Here is a 23,722-nt window from a genome sequence, read left to right as displayed (position 1 = left end):
GTGTCCGCAGAGGGCCGTCAGCGCGCCTGCTGTGCAGACTTCACCGGCAGGGGAGAAGCCAGGGAGAAGTCTGGGCTCTAGATCGACAGTCGTGTGTGAGAGGCCTGGCGTCCAGGATGAGGAGTTCAGACTTTTTTTTTTTTTTTAAAGATTTTATTTATCCACTTAACAGAGAGAGAGAGAGAGAGATCACAAGTAGGCAGAGAGGCAGGCAGAGAGAGAGGGGGAAGCATGCTCCCTGCTGAGCAGAGAGCCCGATGTGGGGCCCGATCCCAGGACCCCAGGATCACAACCTGAGCTGAAAGCAGAGGCTTTAACCCACTGAGCCACCCAGGAGCCCAGGAGTTCAGACTTTTGAAAGTAATGGGGAGATTTGTAATCAAGAGGCAACAAAGTCAGCTTTTTTTTTTTTTTCTTCAGAAAGAAAACTCCTCCTCATTCAACATAACTCCCCAACCCTCCTTCAGAAACACCTGCCTTCCTTGCTTTGAATAACAGGGCACTCTCCTGCTTCCCAGCTTCACCCCTCGACCGTCCAGTCCTTCTCACCCAGGAACAGGGGCGCCGTGTGGGGGGCGCAGGGCTTCCTTCCAGGCCCCGCTCTTCTGGCGAAGGCGGTTAGCCCCTGCCACCGGGGCACCCCTGCCTCTCCACCTGGACCCTCTGCTGCGTCCCAAGAGCCTCTCCTTCTTGGCGTCTCCTCGTGGGTGTTTCCCGGGTGGCTCGTGTCTAACGTGGCCCATGCCAAAGTCGGACTCTTCGCTGGCCCCTCCCTGCCTCTCCTCCGGGGCCCCCCGTCGCCAAGAGCGACAGCACTGTCCTGAGAGGCATCCAGAATCCTCTCGGTCCCTGACCTCACTCAGCAACCCATCACCAGGTGCTACTCATCTGCCTTCTCAGACCCATCCTTCCCATTTCCATGGTGATTGTCCTAGTCCGGGCGCCGTCCTCTCTTCCCTAGACTGTGTTGATGCCCCCAGCCGGGCTTCATCACCCCCCAGGTAGCCAAGTGATGAACAGATCATGGCCCAGGTTTTCAGCCTTCAGTGAGCACCCGTGCTTCTTAGGATGAAGTACAGAATACCTACTGTGCTCGGTTAGTCTCCGCGCGGGCCCTCCCTGGGTTCCTCCCTGGCTTCTCACTTCACTCTGCCCTCCCCATGCCAGCCCCTTTCCCGTCCGGTGCGTTCCTGCCTAAGCCCGTGCTCTCTACTGCAAGCTCTTCCCATGCCCCGCCTCACCAGCCCCTGCTCCCTTGTCAAGTCTCAGCCCCAGGAGGCTTCCATGGAGACCCTTCCCTACTGACCTCTCCTGTCATAGACTCTGGTAGCCCATCTCCTCCGGGACACACCACACTTATAATTATGGCTCAGCGTCCGACGTCCCAGCGGGCCCTTCAAACCCTGGAGGCCAGGGAACTCCTCTGTCCTGTCCCCTCTGGATCCCACAGCCCAGCACAGAGTGGACAGCACAGAGTAGATCCTCAAAGGGTATTTTCTAATCGGTGACTGCTCCTGCCTTGCCGGGTATTTGTGGCAAGGTAGAATCATTTCATCACTGATTAAAGATTCTTTTCTGTTGGCTTCTTGGCATCTGTCAAATGGAAAGGTTCAAGGGATAAATGTCACCTTGATTAGGAAAAAAAAAAAAATGCCACTTGCCTTTTAGACAGGCTTTCCCTGCAGACAGTCTGAAAAACATAAGCCACTCATTGGCTAAAGGTCCCTTTTATCAGGTGTCCCAACACTAACCTTTCTTTTCCAATTAGAATTCTCCTAAGCCTCACCTTTAGTAAGAGAAACAGAAGCTTGGAAGACGATGCGCAGACACTCTCACCATCTCTCCCTGTCACACACATGTGTACACACACGCGTGTGTGCATGGGTGTGACTTTGCAGGCAATCCTGACTGGGCCATTTAAAGTGTCTGTCTTGTTTGAGCATTGTTTTTTTCCAAGTTGCCCCTCATGTCACATAAAAGAACAAAGAAAGAAACCACATGGACAGGCATGCTAAGAAAGCGCTGTCTCAGAGGAAAGCCAGGCACTGTCTTAGACTCCTGCTCCTCCCCGTGAGTTCATGAGCATGACTGGGTTCTGGACTCCGGTGGCTGACTGGCCAGGCCATGTGTACACACACGCATCATGAGGAAGCTGGGGTGAAAATTAAGGCATGGGTGTGTCTGTGGTTAAGAGCCAGCAGTAGGAACATGCCCCTTGGGTCTGTCTCTTTGGCAGGACTGCTCAGCTGGTAGAGAACATGTCACTTCATGGCATCTGCGGGAAAGACACACCCAGGGCCCACACGCGAAGCAGCCTTTACCCCTTGGAAGCCAGAGAGAGCCACGTGGATGCCGGCTCGGCTGCTGTCTCTGCTCCAGCTCAGGGCCGCAGAGCTGAGGCAGTACTGAGACTAGAGCACGTGGCCAAGTGGTCTCCAGTGACATTGTGGCCTTTAAAAAAAAAATTATTTTTTAATTTAAATTCAATTAATTAACATTTAGCGTATTATTAGTTTCAGAGGGGGAGTTCAGTGATTCATCAGTCTTCTACCCAGTGCTCACTACAGCAGGCCCTCCTTAATGCCCATCACCCGGGTACCCCATCCTCTCACCCCCCCTCCCCTCCAGTAACCCTCAGTTTGTTGCCTATGATTTAGAGTCTCTTATGGTTTGTGTGCCTCTCTGACTTCATCTTCTTTTATTTTTCCTTCCCTTCCCCTAGGATCCTCGCTTTGTTTCTTAAATCCCACATGAGTGAAATCATACGGTGATTGTCTTCTTCTGATTTAGTTATTTTACTCAGCATAATACCCTCTAGTTCTATCCATGCCGTTGCAAATAGCAAGATTTCAATTTTTGATGGCTGCATAGTATTCCATTATATATCTATCTATATATACCACATCTTCTTTATCCATTGATCTGTTGATGGACATCTGGGATCTTTCCATGGTTTGGCTATTGTGGACATTGCTGCTATAAACATTGGGGTGCAGGTTCCCCTTCAGATCACTCTATTTGTATCTTTGGGGTAAATACCTAGTAGTGTAATTGCTGGGTCATAGGGTAGCTCTATTTTCAACTTCTTGAGGAACCTCCATGCTGTTTTCCAGAGTGGCTGCACCAGCTTGCATTCCCGCCAACAGGATAGGAGGGTTCCCCTTTCTCCAGTGTGGCCTTTTTGTTTCCAAATCAGATTATAAATAAATAAATCAAGCACGGTGCTGAGGGCACGGAGCCCTGCAGCAAAGGAACGTGTGTAGTTCTCACGTTGATTTTTCTGCGAGGAGCATCGGTTGTCCAACACTGTGATTGGAAAAGGAAGGTGGAAGGACTGGGAGGAAGGTAGGGGGAGCCTCATTTCTGGATGCTTCCGTCTGTCTCCATCACTCCTCAATTTCTGTTGCCCCCAAAGTGGAACTGTTCTAAGACATATTAGCGGTCACTCGGGTCCTGGGCTGTGGAGTCGGACATGGCTGGTTAGAATCCGGGCTCTGTCCTCCTGGACATATGACCCCGTGCTCCGGTTTACTTCCCTGTAAAGTGCAGATCACGTAGACGCCTAAAAGAGCTGTCGTGACGATTGAATGAGATGTGTGTGTGAAGGGCACGTGTCTCCGAGATAAAAAAGAAAATCTGAAACTGGCGGCTGGCTTTCCGTTCTCCAGGGGTCGCTTCCTTTCCTTCATTCCTTCACACCAAGTGCCACTAAGCAAAGCACCCCCTGGGACCCTAAAGCCTTGGAGCTACAGGGTCCTTAGACACCAAGATGACGGACCCAGACCCCTTTCTTTCTGACAAAGGGTAGAAAATCCTTTTCCGGTGCCGGGCTGTGTTCACCAAGGCTGAAGCCAGGCAGCCCGGTGCGCCTCCCCGTCCTCTTCAGCCCACCCCTCCACAGCCAGGTTCTTTAGTTTTCTTTTGAAACAAAAACAGCTTTATTGATTGCTTGGGGGCCACGCCCCAGGCATCCTTCTGTGCGGCTGTCCCACGCTGCTCAGCGAGGCCTGGACTCCCCTACCAGCAGAGCTCTTGAAGTTGTGCCTGTCCTGTAATACATGCTCAGTAAATGCCTGCCCCGACAGACACTCCTTTACTGAGGAAACCGAGGAGATTAATGTTAATTAATGTTCATTCATTAAATGTTAATACCAGACCATGTTTGAGAAGCAGCATCCCAGAGGTGGCTTTGAGACCTTTTTCCTGAAATCAGTCTGAAGCCTGAAGCCTGAGGGCTGCAAGTGCCTCTCTGTGGCCTAAGCTTCAGTCCCTTCCATAACTATCCCTCTCTGTTCCCCACCAGCCCTGCATGCCTCAGAATGCTTGAAGCTCCTGCATTCACCGTTTTTTTTTTTTCTTTTCCATCTCCCAGAGAAGTTTGGATAAGCAATAAAAGCAAGCAGGGAGCCCTGGCGCAAGAGGAAGCGCAGCTCTGATGAAGGAGCAGAAGGGGCAAAGTGGGAAGAGAAGCGGTGGCCTCAGCTGGCCTTGAACCAAGGTCAGGCAGTGTCACCTGGCCCTCCCGTCTCTCCCACCTCAGTTGTGGCCTCAGCTGGCACAATGCCGAGTCAAGCTCGAAGCCCTTCCAGGCCCCCTTTTTTCTTCCTTAAGTCTCCCCAACCTGTGTCTGAGCCAGGGTAATTTCACAGCCCAAGGAATGGAGCCAGTGGGAATGCGGGCTAGCCTCCACACCCTCCTCCGCACATCACCCTCAACTAGTGGCTTCAAACAAAATCATGTTATTTTCTTTCCGTTCGGGAGGTCAAGAGTCTGAATCCATTTCACCGGGCCGAAGCCAAGTGTGGACACGGCCAGGCTCCCTCTACTCCCTCCAGGGGCTCCGGGGAAAATCTAGGAATATCCCCCTTCTTGCCCTTTCTGGCTTCCAGAGCTGCATTCCTGGCATTCCTTGGATCCTGGCCCCTTCCTCCATCCTCAAAGCCCACAGCAGTGTCTTCTCATCATTCTCGCTCTGCTGAGATCACCACATGCCCTTCGCTACTCTCGGCAGGCGAGTCACGCTCTGTCTCCCCCTTGCAAGGACACCTGTGATTATACCATTGGCCTCCCCCAGATCCATCGCCCCGTCTCAAGACTTTACTTAATCACATCTGCAAAGTCCCTCTTTTGCTACCCCAGGAAACATTCACAGGTTGAGGGGATTCAAAAAGGGACATGGGGAGGAGGCCCCTTATTCAACCTACCAGACTCCCTGGCTCTGCCGGCCCCAAGCACTCATGCTTCCTCCACTCTCTGCCAGTCCAAATTGGCTTCTAAAAATGAATTTTTCAATACTGACTACCTTATAATGCCAGAAGGAACTTTTTGGTTCTAATTTTTAGCAAATGGGAGTCTAACTTTAAAAAAAAAAAAAATGCCTTGGCCTGTGTAACGGAAAGTGTCTAGGTGTGGGCTTCAGGCACAGCTTGAACCAAGGTCAGGCAGTATCACCTGGCCCTCCCGTCTCTCCCACCATCTCTTTGCCCTACCATCTGCTGTGTCAGCTCTACTTTCGGGCAGATCCCGCACACACAGCGGCAAGATGACTCACGAGCTCCAGCAGTGCCAGCTCTCATATGCCAGGTTCAAGTCCAGGGAGAAGAGGTAGAGGCTCTTTCTCTGCAATGAGCAACTGGCAAATGTTTTGCTGCAACTCTCTGGCTGTGGTTGGTTCCTCAGCTGAGGCCTGGAACCACTGGTTCCTCCAGTGGTGCCCTGGAGTTGGGCTGCAAGTGAGAGTCAGGCTCACTGTCAGAGGGGAGCATGAGGCACCTGTGCCAAGAAAGGGATGCTGGATCCCAGGTAGCCAAGAGCAAAGATGCCCACCACAATGACCAATCAGATGCCTTGTGTTCCCCTGGTGAGTCTCAAGCCAAAGAAATGGGCATCTGGTTATGAAATTTGGCAGCCGGTTTTTGGAAGGCTATCTGAGGGACCCTAGCAGTGCCCCAGGGACGCGGTAAGCTGCTAGGCCCCTCAGACCAGAAAGGCAGCTCCTGTGAGGCCCTGTGCCTTTTCCCGGCACCATGGCCCTGTCACCGTGGAGCACAGACTCCAGCTTCGAAGCACCATCACCTTCTCTGCTTCTGCAGCTTAGACCTTCCATGTGAACGACAACATCCCCATCTTTGAAACCTTGGGATCGGACCGCCAATACGTGAACAAATCTGTCACTTTACTGAGAGAAGAACCTCTTTTAACAGCCTTCCAGCCTTCCTGAGCAAAACGTGTCTCCCATAGCAATTCTTTCCTGTAGACCATTGTGTAAGGCCAAACCTGCATAGTGAAAGCATGAGAGGAAGATTCTGTAGTTTTGACCGTGGAAGTAATGATAACTGTGTTGGTCATGTGCCAGTCACAGCTACAGCCCCGTTACGTATCTTAGCTCACGTCACATGACAGTCCTGGGACGTAGTAACACCCTTCCCTTGACGTTGGGCTCCCACAATGGACCCGGACTCCGGGTGTGCACTGAGTGCAAAGCCCCTGCCTTGACCGCTGGCTTTACTGACATATCAAAGAACATTTTTCTATAGATCCCATTACTGGATATCCATCTTTCATTTAAATGAAGATTCATTTAATGAAGACCCAAGGACCTAGGGAACGTGAGCACCGTCATGGCCTGTAGCGAGGTGGGAGGTACTACGCTAGAGGAGACCCGAACAGGACTTGCTGAGGGGCTGGCTGGGAGGAGGAAGAAGACGCTCTGTCAAGGTCAGTGCCTGGATTTTCAGTTCAAGGAACTAGGTGAGTGGGAGATAGTGCTGTCGGGTGAGGAGAGAAACCGTCCAAATTTGGCAGTAGAAGGACAAAGAGGGTCTGGGCCTGGACAGATGACAATAAAGGTCTGTGCCTATGCACCCACCCGCACCACAGAACAAGAATCAGTGTAGAAACTGGGCTCCGTCAGCACAACCTGGTGGGTAGCCCAGTGCTACACGACACCGAGTAAACAATAGAAATAGTTCCCAGTGAGCAGGACTTCACAGATGCGCTTAAAAAAAAAAAAAAAAAAAAAAAGTAACAGATTTGTAAATCTCTGTCACAACTCATTTACAGATGGCCCTTAGCCCCATCTGTTCATTTAAGAACTTCTGGCAGAAACAGGGGATGGCAGAGATGAGGGTGGAAATCAGTTCTTCTCGGTCCTGTGACAACATGCGAGAAGTTTGCGGGATGTGCAGCTTTGTCGTCTTTGGTCTTTCTTCTTTCCACTCTGCTGATGAGCTGCTGGGGATATCAGGATAAGGGGCTTTCTCCAGTTAGCATTCTGTGGTTCGAGGAGGCCCAGGAAGGGGACTCTGATTGGAAGAGTCGGCAGAATTAGAGGACTAGGCAAAGAGGGCTGAGAAAGAAGAAAGTGGCTACATAAACCAAGAAAGGGGAATTCGTTTTTAAATTAGAGGGAAACAGTTCCATTTCTAGTAATATAGTGGGCTAAAATGCCAATTTAAATATATATACATATATATATTTACTTAAAAATATATATATATATTTAAATATATTTACTTAATATATTTAATATATTTACTTAAAAATATATATATGTATACTTGCTTTAAATTTTGAGGTCTGGATAAACTAACAGGAATTCCCACAGAGAAAGTTCGAAGGAACATTGAATGTTCATATTAGTGTGCTATTTTATATTAGTTTGCTCGTTTACCTCAGACTGGAAGGCTAAAACAATGTATTTTCTCACCGTTCTGGAAGCTAGAAACCTGAGATCTAAGTGTTGGCAGGGTTGGTTCCTTCTGTGGGCCATGAGGGAAAGATCCGTTCTAGGCCCTCTTCTTGGCTTGGAGATGACTGTCTTCCCCCCTGGGCCTTGCCTCTGTACATGTCTGTGGCCAAATTTCCAAATTTTATAATAATAAAGTGAATGTTGCCTCACCCCCCCCATTATAAATGTGACACTCTTTATAAACTTAAGCCCCTCGTGAAAGAGAACAGTGTGAGGCCAGCCTCCAGCTAACCTGCTTATACTCCATGGTGATTCCCCCTAGAAGCTTCCCAGGCCTCCCTCATCAGGCCTCTCACAGCCTGGATCCTGTAGCCCATCCACATAGGATCTCCTCTCCTGCTATGATAGGCCAGTGAATTTATCTGACCCAGGGGTCAGGTTAGCCTCTGGGACTGTTGGGAAGACTGTAGCCATCTCTCAAGTCTGAGCTTCCAGAGACAAGTTCCTGTGTAGTGAGTCTGCAAGAGATCAAGGCCAAGAGCCTTTGAAGGAGAGCTTTGAAGAGGGTAGGCCTTTTGCTCATTTCATATTTAACTTAAGGTGATCACTGGAAGGGATCCTGTCGTCTACCGTTTCATCCAATTTCCCGAGATATCACATCCATTACCCCATCGAGAAATGAACTGAGCTGTTTTTCATTTCAGTTTTGAGTGTTATGAAACTTTTCGTCCTGCTTTAATGTTGCTACAGTAGAACTCCAGTCACCTTATTATAGAGTCATTCTTTTTAAGGCATCTTCCCAGTGCCTCCAGCGCTGGCGGAGGGTATCAGCCTCGTGGACGTTCAGTGTGAGCAAAGCTGGCTTCTAAAGAAATCAGTGGAAAGCGTCAGTGCGTATTTGAACCTGAGTTAGGGCTATGTCTGCTTCGTTCATTTAGTGATCTGGTTCTTTAAAAGAGCCAACCTGATTTATCTATGTGTTCATATTAATTAAAATGCTCCACAGCTAGCTACATCTCCTGAAGACCCATCATTAAAAGAAATCAACTTGAAAAAAACCATCCTGTTTTGAAAGTATTTCTAAAGGGCTTTGAAACTGATTATAAGGGAGATTTCACAGCCTGCCTACCTGTTCTGCCGTCTTTCGAAGAGTATGTAGCAGTGGGGACACCTTCTGGAGCTTTTATAGAAGTGGCCATTTCTCACAGAAATCCCTCTGGAGACCGTCAGGGAGATCTGGGTACATTCCTCCACCACTCACCTTGCAGCAAAACTCTGTGGGAAGTCACTTCAAGGCAAGGTCAAATGTGGCTGGCTTTTCCTTACCTAGATTACAATCAGGATGGACCCCTCATCTAAAAGAAGGGTTCTAGACAATACATTGTTCTTTATGTTGTGGCTTTTAATTACCCCTAAAATGAGAAAACCTGTGAGGCACTGCCATGGGCCTGGCGTGGCAGACGTGACCAAGGAGAAGCCCTTGCCCATTAAGGAGGTGGACTGTCCAGCAAACTGGTGAAGAGTGAGCTCTGAGCTTACTGGCTCTCTGAGCTTCCATTTTGTCACCTGAAGACCGAGGACCATCGCAGTACCTACTTCATTGAGCTGTTGCGAAGATTTAATCAGGCAGACATTATGGAGTGTTTCATACAGTACCAGGTGGAGAGTGATGAGTTGTGTTGGCTGCAGGTACCTACCTCCGGCCTGTTTTAGTCTGTTTGGATGCTATACCAATCCAAGCACCACACATCCATCTCTCACAGTTCCGAAGGCTGAGAAGCCCCGCAGATGACGCAGACAGACTTGGTGTCTGGTGAGAACTGCTTCCTGGTTCGCCGATGGTGTCTTTCTGCTGTATGCTTAAGGTGGAAGGGCCAAGATTGCTCTCCGGGCTCTCCTGGATAAGGGCATGAATCCCATCATGAAGCTTCTGCTTCATAATCACCTCTCAGCAGGCCTACCTCCTAATACCGTCGCCTTACAGGTTAGGATCCCAGCATACAAGATCTGGGGGGGACACAAACATTCAGACCATAGCAAGAAGGCTCTTGTTTGACCACCAATTTTTGTGATCTTCTTACCACCATCTTCTTTGTCCTTGTACTCGGCCTTGAGTGCGAAGCAGAATCATGTTGGAAGCTTTTAAATATCCTGACTCGAAGTGAATCAGATTCTCTGCAGTTGGGACTCGGGCATCAGCTGATGTTACAGTTCAGCACGTGATTCCAATGAACAGCCACAGGAGGAACCACTGTTCTAGAAGCTTCAACTGCAACTCCTTTCGAGAGAACCTTTAATAATATGATTTTACCCCCAAAGGTGTGGGGGTGAAAACTTGAACTTTGGCTACTCATTGATGTTCTGCCAATATCCCCCTTAACATAGGTGACCAGCTGGAAGCATTCTGGGACACGATCAAGTCAAAGGGCTAAGGCAGGCTGCTTTCATAATGGGTATGTGTTTGCAGTTTGCTTCCCTTTCTCATGTGCCAGAGCTGGGAAGAGCTGGTAGGGAAGGCACTGAGCCAGCCCCATCTGTCATTTGCTTCCCAATGTGGGAGGTTCGGCAACTGTAAGACGACAAAGCCAGGCAATAAATAAGGAAACGTGGTTGGGACTTTGCGCCTAGAGGGGCTCTGGAACTTGCCTACTTTTCTCTTGACTTAAAGCAATGATTACAGTCTCCACTTAGAGATAGAAAACAGGGGCCAGTCTAATGTGGAGCAGGCTTGTGATGAGTGGAGTTAGAGGAAGGGAGGGAGGCGGGGAGGGAATTCATCTGAATTCCAACAATGAAGGTGTTCCCCAGTCAGCCGAACACAAGAGCAGCTCAGGGCATTGGACTTCTGCCCTGACTCAGGCACCCTGCTGAGGGTCCAGTGTAAGCCTCAAACAATCAGGTGAGGGGGACTCTATCACCGGCACAGTAGCCAGGTGACACAGTGTGTGAACGGGGAAGCCAGAGTTCAAACCCAGGCTGTCTGACCCCTCCCACCCCCGGCCTTGAACTGGATCACTGGGCACTCCACACGCCTTGCGGTTGGAGCACTCGTATTCTGAATGATACCCGTGCCTATGTCTCTGACCCTGACCCACTGGTTTCTGGGTCCCTTGAAGCAAGATCTGGCTTTCTGGTGTTTGATAAGCATGCAGTGCTGCGGTGGTCTCCCTAGAAACAGAGTCGGAGATGCTGATTCTTGGGCAGGTGCTTATCAAGGGAGGCTCTCTGGAGAAACTGAGAGAGTAAGAAAAATGAGATAGGGCAAGGGGAGAACTAGGGCATCTGCCTGACCCCGTGGCGAGCTCTGGAATGTAAATTGCCTCTGAGTCTGTCCCAGTTAGAGCCCTCACTCTCATCTAGCTATCCTAGCCTGCAGATGGCACCCTTAGGGGAGGGAGGGCATAACCTCCCAGGCATCTCAGGGTCAGGGAAGGCAAGTCCTACCAACGAGCCAGAGAAAGGGGCAGCCGACACCCAGAGCTTCCAGTGAGTGGGGGCATCGTTCCGGTGAGAGAGGTGTAACAGTATGCTAGCTACAGCTGTCAGTGTGTCTATTCACGCATACGGCAACACAGGAGTCAAACTAACGCCTTTAGTCCAGTCAGGGGTGTTTTTCACCCTTTGTAGGCACACTCCCAGAATCCAGGTGCAATGAATCACTGGATTAGAGGTCACTGTGTCTCCTGCAAAGCTGTTCCCCACCCGACGCATGCCCCCCAGCCACCCGGAGACCATGGCTGCCTGCCCCGACGCCATCGCCCAACCAACACACACCCTTCGGTCTCCGCGTTATCACCTGGACCACAGCGCAGCATCTTAACTGAAACAAACAGGCTCGAACCGTTATCCCTGCTTCCGGTGCAGGGAGAAGAGCAAAAAAGACGGAGCACTTTTTAAGTCTGCAGCACAAAAGAGTGTTATCGATTCTAACTTCCCCAAGAGTGGAAAATAAAATAGGAGGAGGGGAAACCTCGGGGCCCAAACCAGTGTGGCTGACGAACAGGATGTCCGATGTCCATGTGATCTGTCCCAGCTGAAGGGAGGGTTTTTTTCCTGGCTTCTCTAGGGATGCTCGTATGGGGAGCTCTGGAATCGGAGCAATATTGATTTTCCTTGTTTGCTACGTACGCTCTTTTAAAAATAACCGAACCTAATCCTCTTGGGGTCAGCATAACAGGAAAGTAATCATCTGTTCCTGAGGGTAAAATGAAATCCGAGCCCCCAAACCACCAACATTCTATTGTTGTTTTGGAGCAGGATTTTTATTTGAATGCTAAATTAAAGCCTTCACTATGACAAAGGCTTCCCTGTCTCCTTATGGCTTCCTATGTGAGCGGTGGGGCCACTCCCCCAGGCTCCTTTGTTTGTCTCCAGAGACCTCTCACTTCCAATTGTTCAGGTATCACGATTAGATTATCGGAGGTATTGTTTGTCCTCAGGTCTGCAGACATAGTACAGCATTGAATTTTTCCTTTACAGATATTCCCATGGGCACTCCCCCCCACCCACCCGCGTAGCACAACATCCCAGGAGTGTGCAAATGTTGGATGAGAGAGTGCTATTATCTGGGGCAGCTCGGCCGAGTCTCCCTGGGCATCTCTGCTAACCTGGGGTGATTTAATGAGTGCTCAGAATCGTCCTCCGCTCATCAGCACTGACCCTCGCTGGGAAGCCCGAGTGCTAGCCTCCTATTAATTATCAGTGCCAGTCCTTAGCCATCGTGCTGCCATTCCTACCCAGCATGGGTCCTAAATCTGGCTGTACATTAGAATCACCCAGGAAGCCTGTTAAAAATCGCACTCCTGGGCCCTGTCTGAGACCTGCCGAATCAGAATTCACCCAAGAATGGGGTTCAGGAACCTTTATTTTATTGAGCTTTCCAGCACCCAGCCCAACATGGACCCTTAGCCAAAAATGGTGTGATTTCAGTGTAAGAGAATGTCAACTTGAGACATCTGGCCTGCAGTAAACCACAACGGAAGCTCATGGAAGAAGACAAAAGGAGCTTTTGCGCTCTTGTTCAGGGTCTTAGGGAGTGGGATGGGTGGGGTTCGGGTGGAGGTACAGTGCACCCCCGACAGGTGGTGGTGGCTGGTTCTTTCTTCGGAACGCAAGCCCCTGACTTAAGCTTTGATTGCTGATGCATCTGTTTCAAAGAGGCACCGCCTCAGAGGCTGCGATCTGCAGTAACCAACTAGCACCCATACAGCTGGAAAAGGAGCCAGGCCCCTCCGCTCACTAACGCTCCTTTGATTTCAGAATCTTGGTAGATTTGGATAACCGACCATTTGCGCTACTTGTCTCTGCTGGACCCTGCACTGTAAATTCCCACTGAGCACAGGCTGGGAAAAGCTGACACGCGCCTGCGGCCCCCCCTGCCTTTGTAGGTTCGTGTCACAGCCGAGGAAGGCCTACAGTGCCCCCCTGTCTCAGGCAGAGTCCATCCCGCTCACCTCAACTTCTGCCAGCTCGCAAGCAGTGCCAGCAACAGAATCCCCCAAGATGGATCTAAACGATTTTGTTAAGTAAGTGCAAATGCAAAGCCAGTTGGGGTTTTTTTAAATAGCAATTTCTTTCCTCCACACTGACTTACGTTCTCAAACTCATCCCTTATTTATTCAACTGGCCACTCACTAGTCAACATTTTAGTGAGGGCTTTCTGCGCATGATGCCCTCGACTGTGCTTCTGGGATAGAGTAGAAAATCATTTCTGCTCTCAGGAAGTCACAGCTTCCTGAGCCCTGGAGGACTAAGCCGTTCCCGTCACACTGCTCTCTCCATCTGTCCCAGGTCTGCGGCCAGGGTCAGGTCAAGTGTAGCAAGCTAAAGAGGATATGGCAATTGGCCAAACAGTATATCCTCACAATAAAATGCTCCAGTAAATAATGAAAGTTAACGTGGAGCTCTGGGGACACAGCAAATTGTCTGGAGAATTGCTAGAGCTTCCCAGAATGTCTCATAATTTGGTCATAGGCTCATTAGGCCAGGAAAGAAGGGTTGGAGTCTATGGAAAATTGGCCAGCCTGATGTCCCAGAGTCCATGTTTGAGGGCAGGTTGTAACAGCACTGCCCAGCTGGCCTCTTGAGAAAAGCATCCTTTGAGTGAGAACCCACTTATCTTTTGGGGTGCAATAGGGGAGAGAGGAAGGTGGGTCTGCGACGTAGCTGAAGACCATGTTGTGATGATTGCTGAATGAGTTATTCAACACCTCTCATTCAACTCTCCAGGACTGTCCTCACAGATGAAGGTGTCGGGTGTGAAGAAAGAGAAAACATGAAAGTACAAGTGCCCACCGTGGTCATCTCCGATGTACGGTTTTCAGTCCACAGCATGTCTTGGCAAGCCGAGGGTCCTTACTCCAAAGGAAAAACAGAGGCAGGAGCAATGGCAAGTGTCCTGCTGGGATTTGGGTGGGGTGAGGCTGGGGAATGTCATCTGGGTCACTTCCCAACCGAACACCCCCAGAGCCAGCATCCCACTGAGAGCCACACACCTCAGCACATAGATTTTTCTCTTTAATGAAAAAGCTGGTTATCTGTAACCCAAGGCATTCTTCCCAGCTCCTAGATGGAGCCTACAAAAGGAGAAAGATTCTCCTCAGTCATCCCATAGTGAAAACAAAGGGGAGAGCAAGGGATTTTAAAAATTCATACCCTGAAATTCTTCTAGAAGGATGGCCTAAGGAAATCATTGGAGATATAAAGATTTAGGTACAACGATGTTTGTCACAACACTTTAGAAATAGCAAAAAAATTGGAAAAATAAACTAGCATATCTCCATGGACAATATAAAATCTTTTAAAATAGGGTTTGTTGGGACATCTGGGTGGCGTAGTAGGTTAAGCGTCTTCCTTCAGCTCAGGTCATGATCCCAGGGCCCTAGGATTGAGTCCCACATTGGGCTCCCTGCTTAGTGGGGAGCCTGCTTCTGCCTCTGTCTGCCACTCTCCCTGCTTGTGTTCCCTCTTTCTCTCTCTCTCTCTGGCAAATAAATAAATAAAATCTTTTTTAAAAAATAAAAATAAAATAGAGTTTGTCTCCGTAGTGCCAGAGTGGGAGTAAGCAAGCATTTTCATGCTTTGTAGGTAATTATGAACTGGCATAGCCTCCATGAAATACGATTTGGAGAGTGTATCAAAATTTAAAATGCACAGTTGTTCTGCTAGGATACTCTTCTCTGGATATGCCTTTATGCTCTCGTAGACATGGACTCTCCTTGTACACTGAAGCTTTGGTGGTAAAAGTAAGAAAAATTGGAAACAACTTTACTCCATAGTAGGAGACTTGCTAAATAAACCAAACTGTAGCTGCACAAAGCAATACTAGAAAATCTTTTTTTTTAAGATTTTTTTTTATTTATTTGACAGAGAGAGATCACAAGTAGGCAGAGAGGCAGGCAGAGAGAGAAAGGAGGAAGCAGGCTCCCCACTAAGCAGAGAGCCCAATGAGGGGCTCCATCCCAGGACCCTGGGATCATGACCTGAGCCGAAGGCATAGGCTTTAACCCACTGAGCCACCCAGGCACCCCGAAAATCTTTTTTTTTTTTAAGTCAAAAGATTTATGCAGTCTGAAGAAAAACCAGAGTATTAAAAATCTTTTTTTAAAAAAATGAATTAGTTCTCTAATACTGATTTAGAGCAGCCTCTGATATATTAAGTAAAAATAAATCCATGTTCTGTATTTATTTTTTATTTTAATTCCAATAGAGTTAGCATACAGTGCTCATCAGCTTCAGGTGCACAACATAGTGACCCAACCATGTGGGTTGCACACTATGTTGTCACTATGTGACTCAACAAGTCTCTTCATGGCCCGGTGCCCGTCGTGTGAAGTGTGCGCTTTGTCCTCATCCCCTGTTTCACCCATCCTCCCGCCCATCTCCCTTCTGGGAACCAACCACCTGATTGTTCTTTGTGGTGAAGAGTCTGCCTCGTGGTTTGTCTCTTCTTCTTTTTTTTTTTTTTTTTTTTTTTTGTAGAATTGCTTTGTTTCTTAAATTCCACATATGAGTGAAATCAGTATTTGCCTTTCTCTGACTGACTGACCTCCTTAGCATTATACTCTCTAGGTCATTCCATGTTGCTGCAAATGGCAAAATGTGATTCTTTTTTAGGGCTGAGTAATATTCCATTGGTGGTATATATCCCCCCCTCTTCTTTATCCATTTGTCTATCAGTAGACACTTGGGTACATCCATAATTTGGCTATTGTTAGTAATGCTGCAGTAAACATGGGGATGCATCTATCCCTTCGAGTTAGTGTTTACATATTCTTTGGGTAAATACCCAGTAGTGGAATTACTGGATTATATGACGATTCTATTTTTAATTTTTTGAGGAACCTCCACAGTGTTTTCCATTGTCTGCACCAGTTTGCATTCCCACCAACAGCACACAAGGGTTCCTTTTTCTCCACATTCTCACCAACACTTGTTGCTTGTGTTTTTTGACTGTAGCCATTATGACAGATATGAGGTAAGAACCGATTGTGGTTTCAATTTGCATTTCCCTGATGATGAGTGCTGATGCACATCTTTTCATGTACCTTTTGGCTACATGTTCTATTTGTAAAAAGTATGTTAGGTGATCCTTGGGAAGAATATTTAGGCACATGGATGGCAGCACTCTTACCAACTGACAAGTCAGAACACGGACAATATACCCTTATATAAACACATTATACGCCCACACATATATACGTATAATTTAGTATAACTTAGTAATTGATTTCTATTTCTCTTTGAAGCTTTCTGTGTTTTCCAGATTTTTAGAATACATGTGTATATGTAAAACAGTTGTCTTTTAAATGTTTTCTTTTTTCAATGTTCAAAGAGGTTTGTCCTAGAAAACGCAACAATACAGAAAAATGAAAGCAATAATTTCCTCACAATGCCACCACTTATGGAAAAGTGCTACCGCAACTTTAGCAGACAACCTCCTAGCTAACTGTTTGATCTCTGAATGAATTTGCACATGCTTATACCTTCAGGTGTGATCCCTGGGTGCATGCAATTGTACAGAAGTGGAACTGATTTTTCACTCCATAATACGTTGTGCATATGATTCCCAGTCCCGAAATATACACTGAATCATCCTCCGTGGATGCAGGTGCCACACCCTCTTCATTTGAAGTGATCCCCCGTTGATAGGCATTTCATTTGCTTTCAAAGTTTTGCTGTTTTAAGGAGTTCTGCGGTGCACATCCTTATACATGTATTTTGGGCACTTGTCCGTTGATCTCCATAGGGGGAAACATGTACCATTTTTAAGGTATGAACATATACTTCAGTTTTCTGTCACTGAGCGGGGAGCAGCACATGGAGGACCTCTCATGATTGCTTGCTAGCTTTTCCCCACACCTCTAATTTCTAGGGATTAAACCTCAACTCTGATGAAACAGAAAAAACAAACCCAAACCCAAGCCAGGTGGAGGTTCAGGAACCCCCATGGATCCTGGAGCGGGAAGAAATATTTTCCATCGGGATCGAAGAAGTAAGTAACACCTTCTGGGCCCTGAAGTCACGTGAGACTGACTCTGCTTGCTGAGCCCCTGACCCAAGTTGGAAACGTAAACCTTGGCAGACCACTGTGCCCCCAATTGTTATGACTTACATGCAGGTGCTGGGTGAGCCACCTTTCACGGAGTCAAACAAGTTAAGGTCAGGAATTAACCCGTAAATGGACTAAAGTTTACCCTACCCTCATTCCGACTGAGGCCCTCCCGCAGGGTGACTTACCAGTGTTTGGTGTTCCAGGTGTTTGATATTCTGCCCCTCTACGGAGTACTGCAGCCGCACAGCAGCCACCAGATGTCATTCACCTTCTATGGACACTGTGACATCGTGGCACAGGCTAAAGCCCTGTGCGAAGTGGAAGGAGGACCCACCTATGAGATAATGCTGAAGGGAGAGGCTTCCCTGGTCAGCTATTCCTTTGACACCAAGGATATTAACTACGGGTTACAGGTATTGCCAACTACAGGGAGGGGACTGCCCGGTTTCTCCTCAAACATCGCACACGGTTCTGTGCTCTGACGTCTCCTGGAACCTCGGATCATCACAGTCTCGCCACCACCCCGACCTTGATCCCTGATCTGCCTCCCTAAACCTGATCATCTCACCGCCAGCTGTTGGCCAGGCATTTTTCACTTGCTTCTCTGTCTTCTGGAATTCATGGTAGATGCCTTCCCTTGCAATCCAGAAGCCCATGCCGACCCCTGCTTTTCTTCCAACAGCACCGTCACCTTCTCAGTCCCTTAAGCTTACCGTCTCCAAGGCATTTGCCCCTACCGCCCGTCCATGCTCACGGGCACCGGGGCTTTCTAATTCATCTAGCGGCATCCCGCGGCGTCAGTGTGCCCTTCCCGAGGCTATTGAGGTTCTCAGGGATCCGGGGCTTCTCCGGCCGGTCCCGAGATAGGACAGCCGTCCTGCCCAACCCATAAGGTGTGCATGAGTCCCCCAGGAAGCTTCTTCAGGGCCGATGCTGATTCAGTAGGTCTGGGGCGGGGACCGTGAGAAAGATGACTCTCTCAAGCAGTTCTGTCCAGCTCCCAGGTGAGGCCGAGGACCCCACGGAAGAAGGGATTACATCACGCTCCTCGCTTCTGCCACCAGCCCATCTACACGGCACTGCTTCACAGACTTTCCCAAACCTGCATTTTCACCTTCTCAAGTCCCACAGCAGTTAGCCCCAGCAGCATTGGGGAAAGCAACATAGTACTGAGAAAGGAGTGTGGTTTTGTAGTCAGAAGAACTGGGATGTCACCCCAGCCTGACTTCCTACTCAGAACCTTGAACGTATCAAGACCTCTCCTAGCCACAGTGCTCCTCAACTATAAAGTAAGAATGGGAATGGCAGTGCCTGTCTCCTAGGTGGCTGTGGTCATTTAAGTAAAGTCTCTGGACAGTCCTATGCATGGGGCAGGGAAGCCTCCAATCCTGAGGCCCTTTCTCTGTCACCCACTGGATCAGAGTCAAGCTCTTCCACCGGAGTGAGGGTCTCCTAAGACCCTCTATTAACTGATGCTCCTTATAGATTAAATTTCACTTATTACAGTTTCCCCTTCAAGCCCGTTCATCCACTTGTGACCAAACTAGTTTACACGCCGACCCTACTCCTTCCCAGCCCTCCCTGCCCCAATACTTCTTCTTATATTATCCCTCTTGTCTACTCTGCCAACCCCAAGTCTCACATACTGTGAGACTCAGCACCCCCTCCAACCTCTACTTTTTTTTCTCTTACTTCACATTCTCTTAGCATTTAAGTATAGTCTTTGCCATCAAATAATGTACATTCTAGTTTTTGGTTTAGAATAATTGTTAATTCTATGTCTGTACACCTTCTTTTCCCAATTAGATTTGTATTATGTTCTCAGAAACCATACCTCCTACCAAATTATAATGGGAATTAGACACCCCCCCCCATTATACACCTCCTGCATGTAGAATTACTGAATTGTGGGTGTGCGTGTGTTTATGGGTTAAAGATTGTGCCTAGAAGCAATTCACCTGACTCATGTTGAGACTTTCTCCACTGGGTTGACCAAATGGAATTCTCTTTCATTCTTTATCTCCAGAGTCTTCTGGGCAAGTAGTTCTGGCTCAGCTTACAGTATATTCTTTGAAACAGCTAGTCCCTCCCCTAGCTTATCCTGAGAACCCCCAAAGTGGCCTCAGTCTGTGGTTATTGGCCCTGCTGATTAGCTGCTGAGCTATGTTAGTAAAATCTCAAAAAAAGAGTATGTTTTTCCGATTACACCATGACTTTCCCTATAAATAGAAAAATCCTAATTCTGAAGGCAAATCTCATCCAAAAACTAAATGTTAATACGGGAAAGTTTACTTTTAAGATCCTCCATTATGAGTCTCTGTGGTGTGGAGGGTCAGACACCCCCACACACAGCCTCACTAACCTGAATTTGTCATCAGTAGAGCTAACGAGGAGCCAGGCTTCCAGGGTCTGGTGCTCCTCCTGCCCCAGGGACCACCTTGGTGACAGTAAAATGTGGACTGGCCAGCGTCTAGATCATGAAAAATGAAATCCAATGTCTGTGAGGTTTACTTGTCCACCGCCCTTTGCCAGGATAATAGCAGCATCCCCACGGGTGGCTGACAGCAGCCCCTCCCCCTCTCATCTCCAGCTGTTCGACCACATCTCCGAGAATGAAATCACACTGAGGAACACTGGCAAAGTTGGCTTTGAGTTCAAGGTTCTGACTGACCACCTGTCTTCACCAGACCACCTTCTGCCTGGAGTGCCCCTAATCCTTCCCATTTCGGTAAGTAGCCTCCTTGCCCACGATGGCTGTGGGGCAATGGTAGGCAGGACCCAAGTTCAAACCTACAAGCCACATGCCCGTGGAATATGGGATTATGTTAGACATTCACTGACAGGATGATGGGTGTGATTTTCTTTTTAACAACAAATAAAGAGTTCTCAGAAACAATCAATCAATCAATCCAAGCACTTGACTCATTTATTAAGCAAGGATTTATTGAGTCTTGCATGAGCCAGGCACTGCCCAGGCACAAGGGACTCCCCTGTGAACAAGAGAGTCTAACCCAATGGTTTGGGGTTTTGTGTTTGGGTTTTTTTTCATGATTGTAAGAGTGGTTTGTTTCCACTCACGTCCTCACACTTCCCTTGTAATTCCTTGAAGCCAGGGGCCTGCTCCCCACTTGGACTTACGCTTTCCTTTTTAAACTACAGTTTTATTACTCATGCATGCATCCTTAAACTGCTTTTAGTTTATGAATTTTTCCAAACTTTTAAGCACTTGCTATGACCAGGCACTTTCTTGCCACTGGGGGTGGCATAGTGTAGTAAACAAAGCAGACAACTATACTTGATCCTAAAACTTGGGCATTTTGCTTTATCAGATTATGCTTTATCTAGAGCTTTATGGAAACTGCACTGGTAATGGCATCTTGTGCCTTTTGCTTTTTTTCCCCTCAATTTTGTGTTTCTAAGACCAGCGTACATTGTTGCATATAGCTGTAGTTCATTTATTTTCACCATTAAATAATATCCCTTCTTTAACTATATTGAAAGCAGTCTTTCTTTTTCCTGTCAGCACATCTGGGATTTTTTTCCCCTCTAAAATTTTATTGTTACAAACAATCCTGCTACAAATATTCTCATACCTGTCTCCTGGTGTACAGTTGGAAACATTGTCCTGGGGAATTTTTCTAGGAGTTAAATTTCTGGGTCATGGGCTTTGCATGTGTTCAATTTTGATAAGATTTTTCACAGTGTTTTTTACCTTCCCCTCACCACTGGCATTCCCACTGGACATATATAAGTTTCTTTTGATACATGTTCTCACCAAAATTTGGTCCTTTTTGGCAATATGTCATTTAAAAAAAAAATCATCATGTTCCTAGTTTCACTTCCCTGATGGTTTAAGAGGATGAGTCTCTCTTAATGCATTCATTCCCCCATTCATATTTCCTCTTTTATGAAATGCCCGTTCATATATACTACCTACTGTTCTCTTTCTTGTCATTTTCACATATCTTCATGTGACTGAACGGAGGGTAAGCAGCGAAACAGGTCTGTGGGACTGTCCTGTCCATTAAGTCTCCAGAAGCAGGGTCCATTGTAAATATTAACATTCTCTCTGGTCTTTGTGCTACATAGGGTTTTATCAGTTCACATCAAGAGCAGGAGCTGAAGGTTTACTACTTACCTGGAGTACCTGAGGTCTTTCAGAGGAGTTTCCAGATCCAGATTGCACACCTGGACCCAGAAAACATCACTCTGCGTGGAGAGGGAATTTTCCCCCGAATCTGCCTCGATCTCCCCAGGAAACTCCGTGGTATTACTACCCCCTATAGAATTTCCCCACTGGGGGACAAAAGATGCATTCTGCTTTGTTTATTTGAAGGTTGATTGGCACTCAAATATAACTGAGTTATAAAAAAAAAAAAAACATCGAATTGAAATTGACCCGGGGACCTGAGTTTAATGAGACAGGATATGGTCCATGGCAGTCCCAAAATTAAGACCCCTGGGCAGTTTTGCCATCAGGGAACTGCAATCTCAGAGGGATCAGGAAGTTGCACTTGGAAAGGCCTTTTCCTCCAGCTGCAGCCTGTCCCTGATTTGTCCTCACTGTGGCACACGCACAGACGGCCACTGACGCTAAAGGTTGATTTTACTCCAAGGAGTAGAAATCACAAAATAAAAACTGTACATAAAGGCAACCAAGGTTCCGACCCCTTCTGTGGTTTGGCATTACACAGTGTAGTGGCTAATTTAGCCTTTGATTAGTTGTCTGCCCACACCTTAGCCAAGGTTTCTCTGGTAACATCTAGCCCCTGGAGCCATCCCTCTAGACCAAAAGACTTCCATCGTGGCAAATCCCAAAGCTCAGCTGAGTGGCTGTCTTAGCCATGGACTCTCTGGCTCTTTCTTCCCGACATGGGGCACAAGGTGAAGGGTTAAGACGAAGTTCTCATTCTTCTCTGTGACTCCTTCAAGCTCCTTGAAATCGTCATTCCACCGATGGCTTCAGAAGGAGCCCTCGTCCTCAGCCTTTCCCCCTCCCCTGTGCCCCAAAGTCACTGGCTCGCCTGCGGATTGATAATCATCTATGATATCCTGACTGCGCCCTAAAAATACAAACACAACTGTTGGTCCATTTAAGACCAGTTACACTCTCGGATCTAGAGTTCCTGCCAGCCAGACGTTAGTTAGTCCGGCTCCATAGAGAAGTGTCAGGACAGAAAGCCTTTGCCACTGGGTGGAAAACCCGGTTCCCAGGCGGCCTTGTTAAGGCAGTAGCCATGTTTGGCCAGCAGAGGGCTTTCAGAGAATGTCCATCTGAGTACTGTGAGTACCGAATGTTCTTCTAGTTGGGTCTCCTGTGTTCCAGTTCATTACAAGTCCAGTGCTTCCTACTATCCCAGAGTATGCACTTTCTTTTTCTGCCTACTTCGTCCCTCAAGCATGTGAATTCGCATTGGCCAACAGGTGAACTTGGGTGTCTGAAATCTCTCCACTGATTGCCTACATCTCTGATTGGGGGAATTGAAACCTGTTAAGTTGCAGTTGTAGTTGCAAATATCATCCTTTGGTTTGCTGGGATTTAATAAACGTGTAAAGTGACCTAAAGGATGACCAGGGCCATCTGAGTGTGTCCAGCATGGAGGGGGCTCCCAAGTCATGCAGTGTTAGTGTTGGACCCAGAAGAGCACCGAGGAATCTGGGATCTGCTTGCTTACCCTGTGACTTCGGGTATTACTGCCACCAAGTTCTTGAGAACCAGTTGGGGGCTCACTACAGCATAATCTCCTAAACTCCATGGGGTCTCTTTTTAATTTTTTTTTAGATTTTTATTTATTTATTTGACAGACAGAGATCACAAGTAGGCAGAGAGGCAGGCAGAGAGAGAGGAGGAAGCAGGCTCCCTGCTGAGCAGAGAGCCCGATGTGGGGCTCGATCCCAGGACCCTGGGACGATGACCTGTGCAGAAGGCAGAGGCTTTAACCCACTGAGCCACCCAGGCGCCCCTCTCCATGGGATTTCTGACACAAACTGAACTCACTCACAAACTACATCACCCTCTGAGGCAGAGAAAACCTGGCAGACGAAGCACCAAAAAGTTCACTTCCCTTCTCACTCTATGCACCCTGAGCTGACAGTCTGTGTTTTAGGCATAACTCAGAGATTTCCAATCATCCTTATTTCCTTCTCCTTCCAATCCCACAGGAAATGAGAAATATGAAACCTTTTTGAATCAAGCCAGTAAAAACCTAGAAAAAGAGCACCACAAGAAACATGAAATACTCATTCACTTGGAGACAACTGAGGAAATGTCTGAGGATGAATCTTTGGAGGTAAGACTAGCTTCACCCTACACAGAATGACTGTGGCAGGACAGGAGGCGCAAAGGCCCAGGGGCAAGAAGGACATGGGATCTCTGAGAAACAGAAAGGAGAAAAAGATGTGACTAGGGCAAGGAAGGGGGAAAGGAAAGGGGTCCCCTGGGGAACCTATTAAGGGTTTCGGACTTTATTCTGAGGGCA

General features: G+C 47.8%; 1 protein-coding gene across 6 annotated transcripts in view; it reads left to right on the top strand.

Annotated features, from left to right (window-relative positions):
• The window catches only part of HYDIN (HYDIN axonemal central pair apparatus protein), a 381,505-nt gene that overhangs the window by 242,165 nt on the left and 115,618 nt on the right, over positions 1-23,722 (top strand). For 5 of the 6 annotated variants that reach the window (XM_082712191.1, XM_082712188.1, XM_082712189.1 and 2 more), the window contains 7 exons: positions 13,078-13,215; positions 13,919-14,078; positions 17,064-17,183; positions 17,447-17,656; positions 19,834-19,971; positions 21,333-21,510; positions 23,406-23,533. In XM_082712191.1, coding sequence (XP_082568317.1) covers positions 13,078-13,215; positions 13,919-14,078; positions 17,064-17,183; positions 17,447-17,656; positions 19,834-19,971; positions 21,333-21,510; positions 23,406-23,533 — 1,072 coding nt within the window. The remainder of the gene's footprint in view (positions 1-13,077; positions 13,216-13,918; positions 14,079-17,063; positions 17,184-17,446; positions 17,657-19,833; positions 19,972-21,332; positions 21,511-23,405; positions 23,534-23,722) is intronic. The other variant, XM_082712193.1, reaches the window with a different exon arrangement.

This window comes from Mustela nivalis (assembly GCF_964662115.1).
Source record: "Mustela nivalis genome assembly, chromosome: 18".
In the NCBI taxonomy this organism is placed as follows: domain Eukaryota; kingdom Metazoa; phylum Chordata; class Mammalia; order Carnivora; family Mustelidae; genus Mustela; species Mustela nivalis.
The sequence above is the reverse complement of the archived record's forward strand: the minus strand, read 5'-3'. Positions and strand labels throughout refer to the sequence as shown.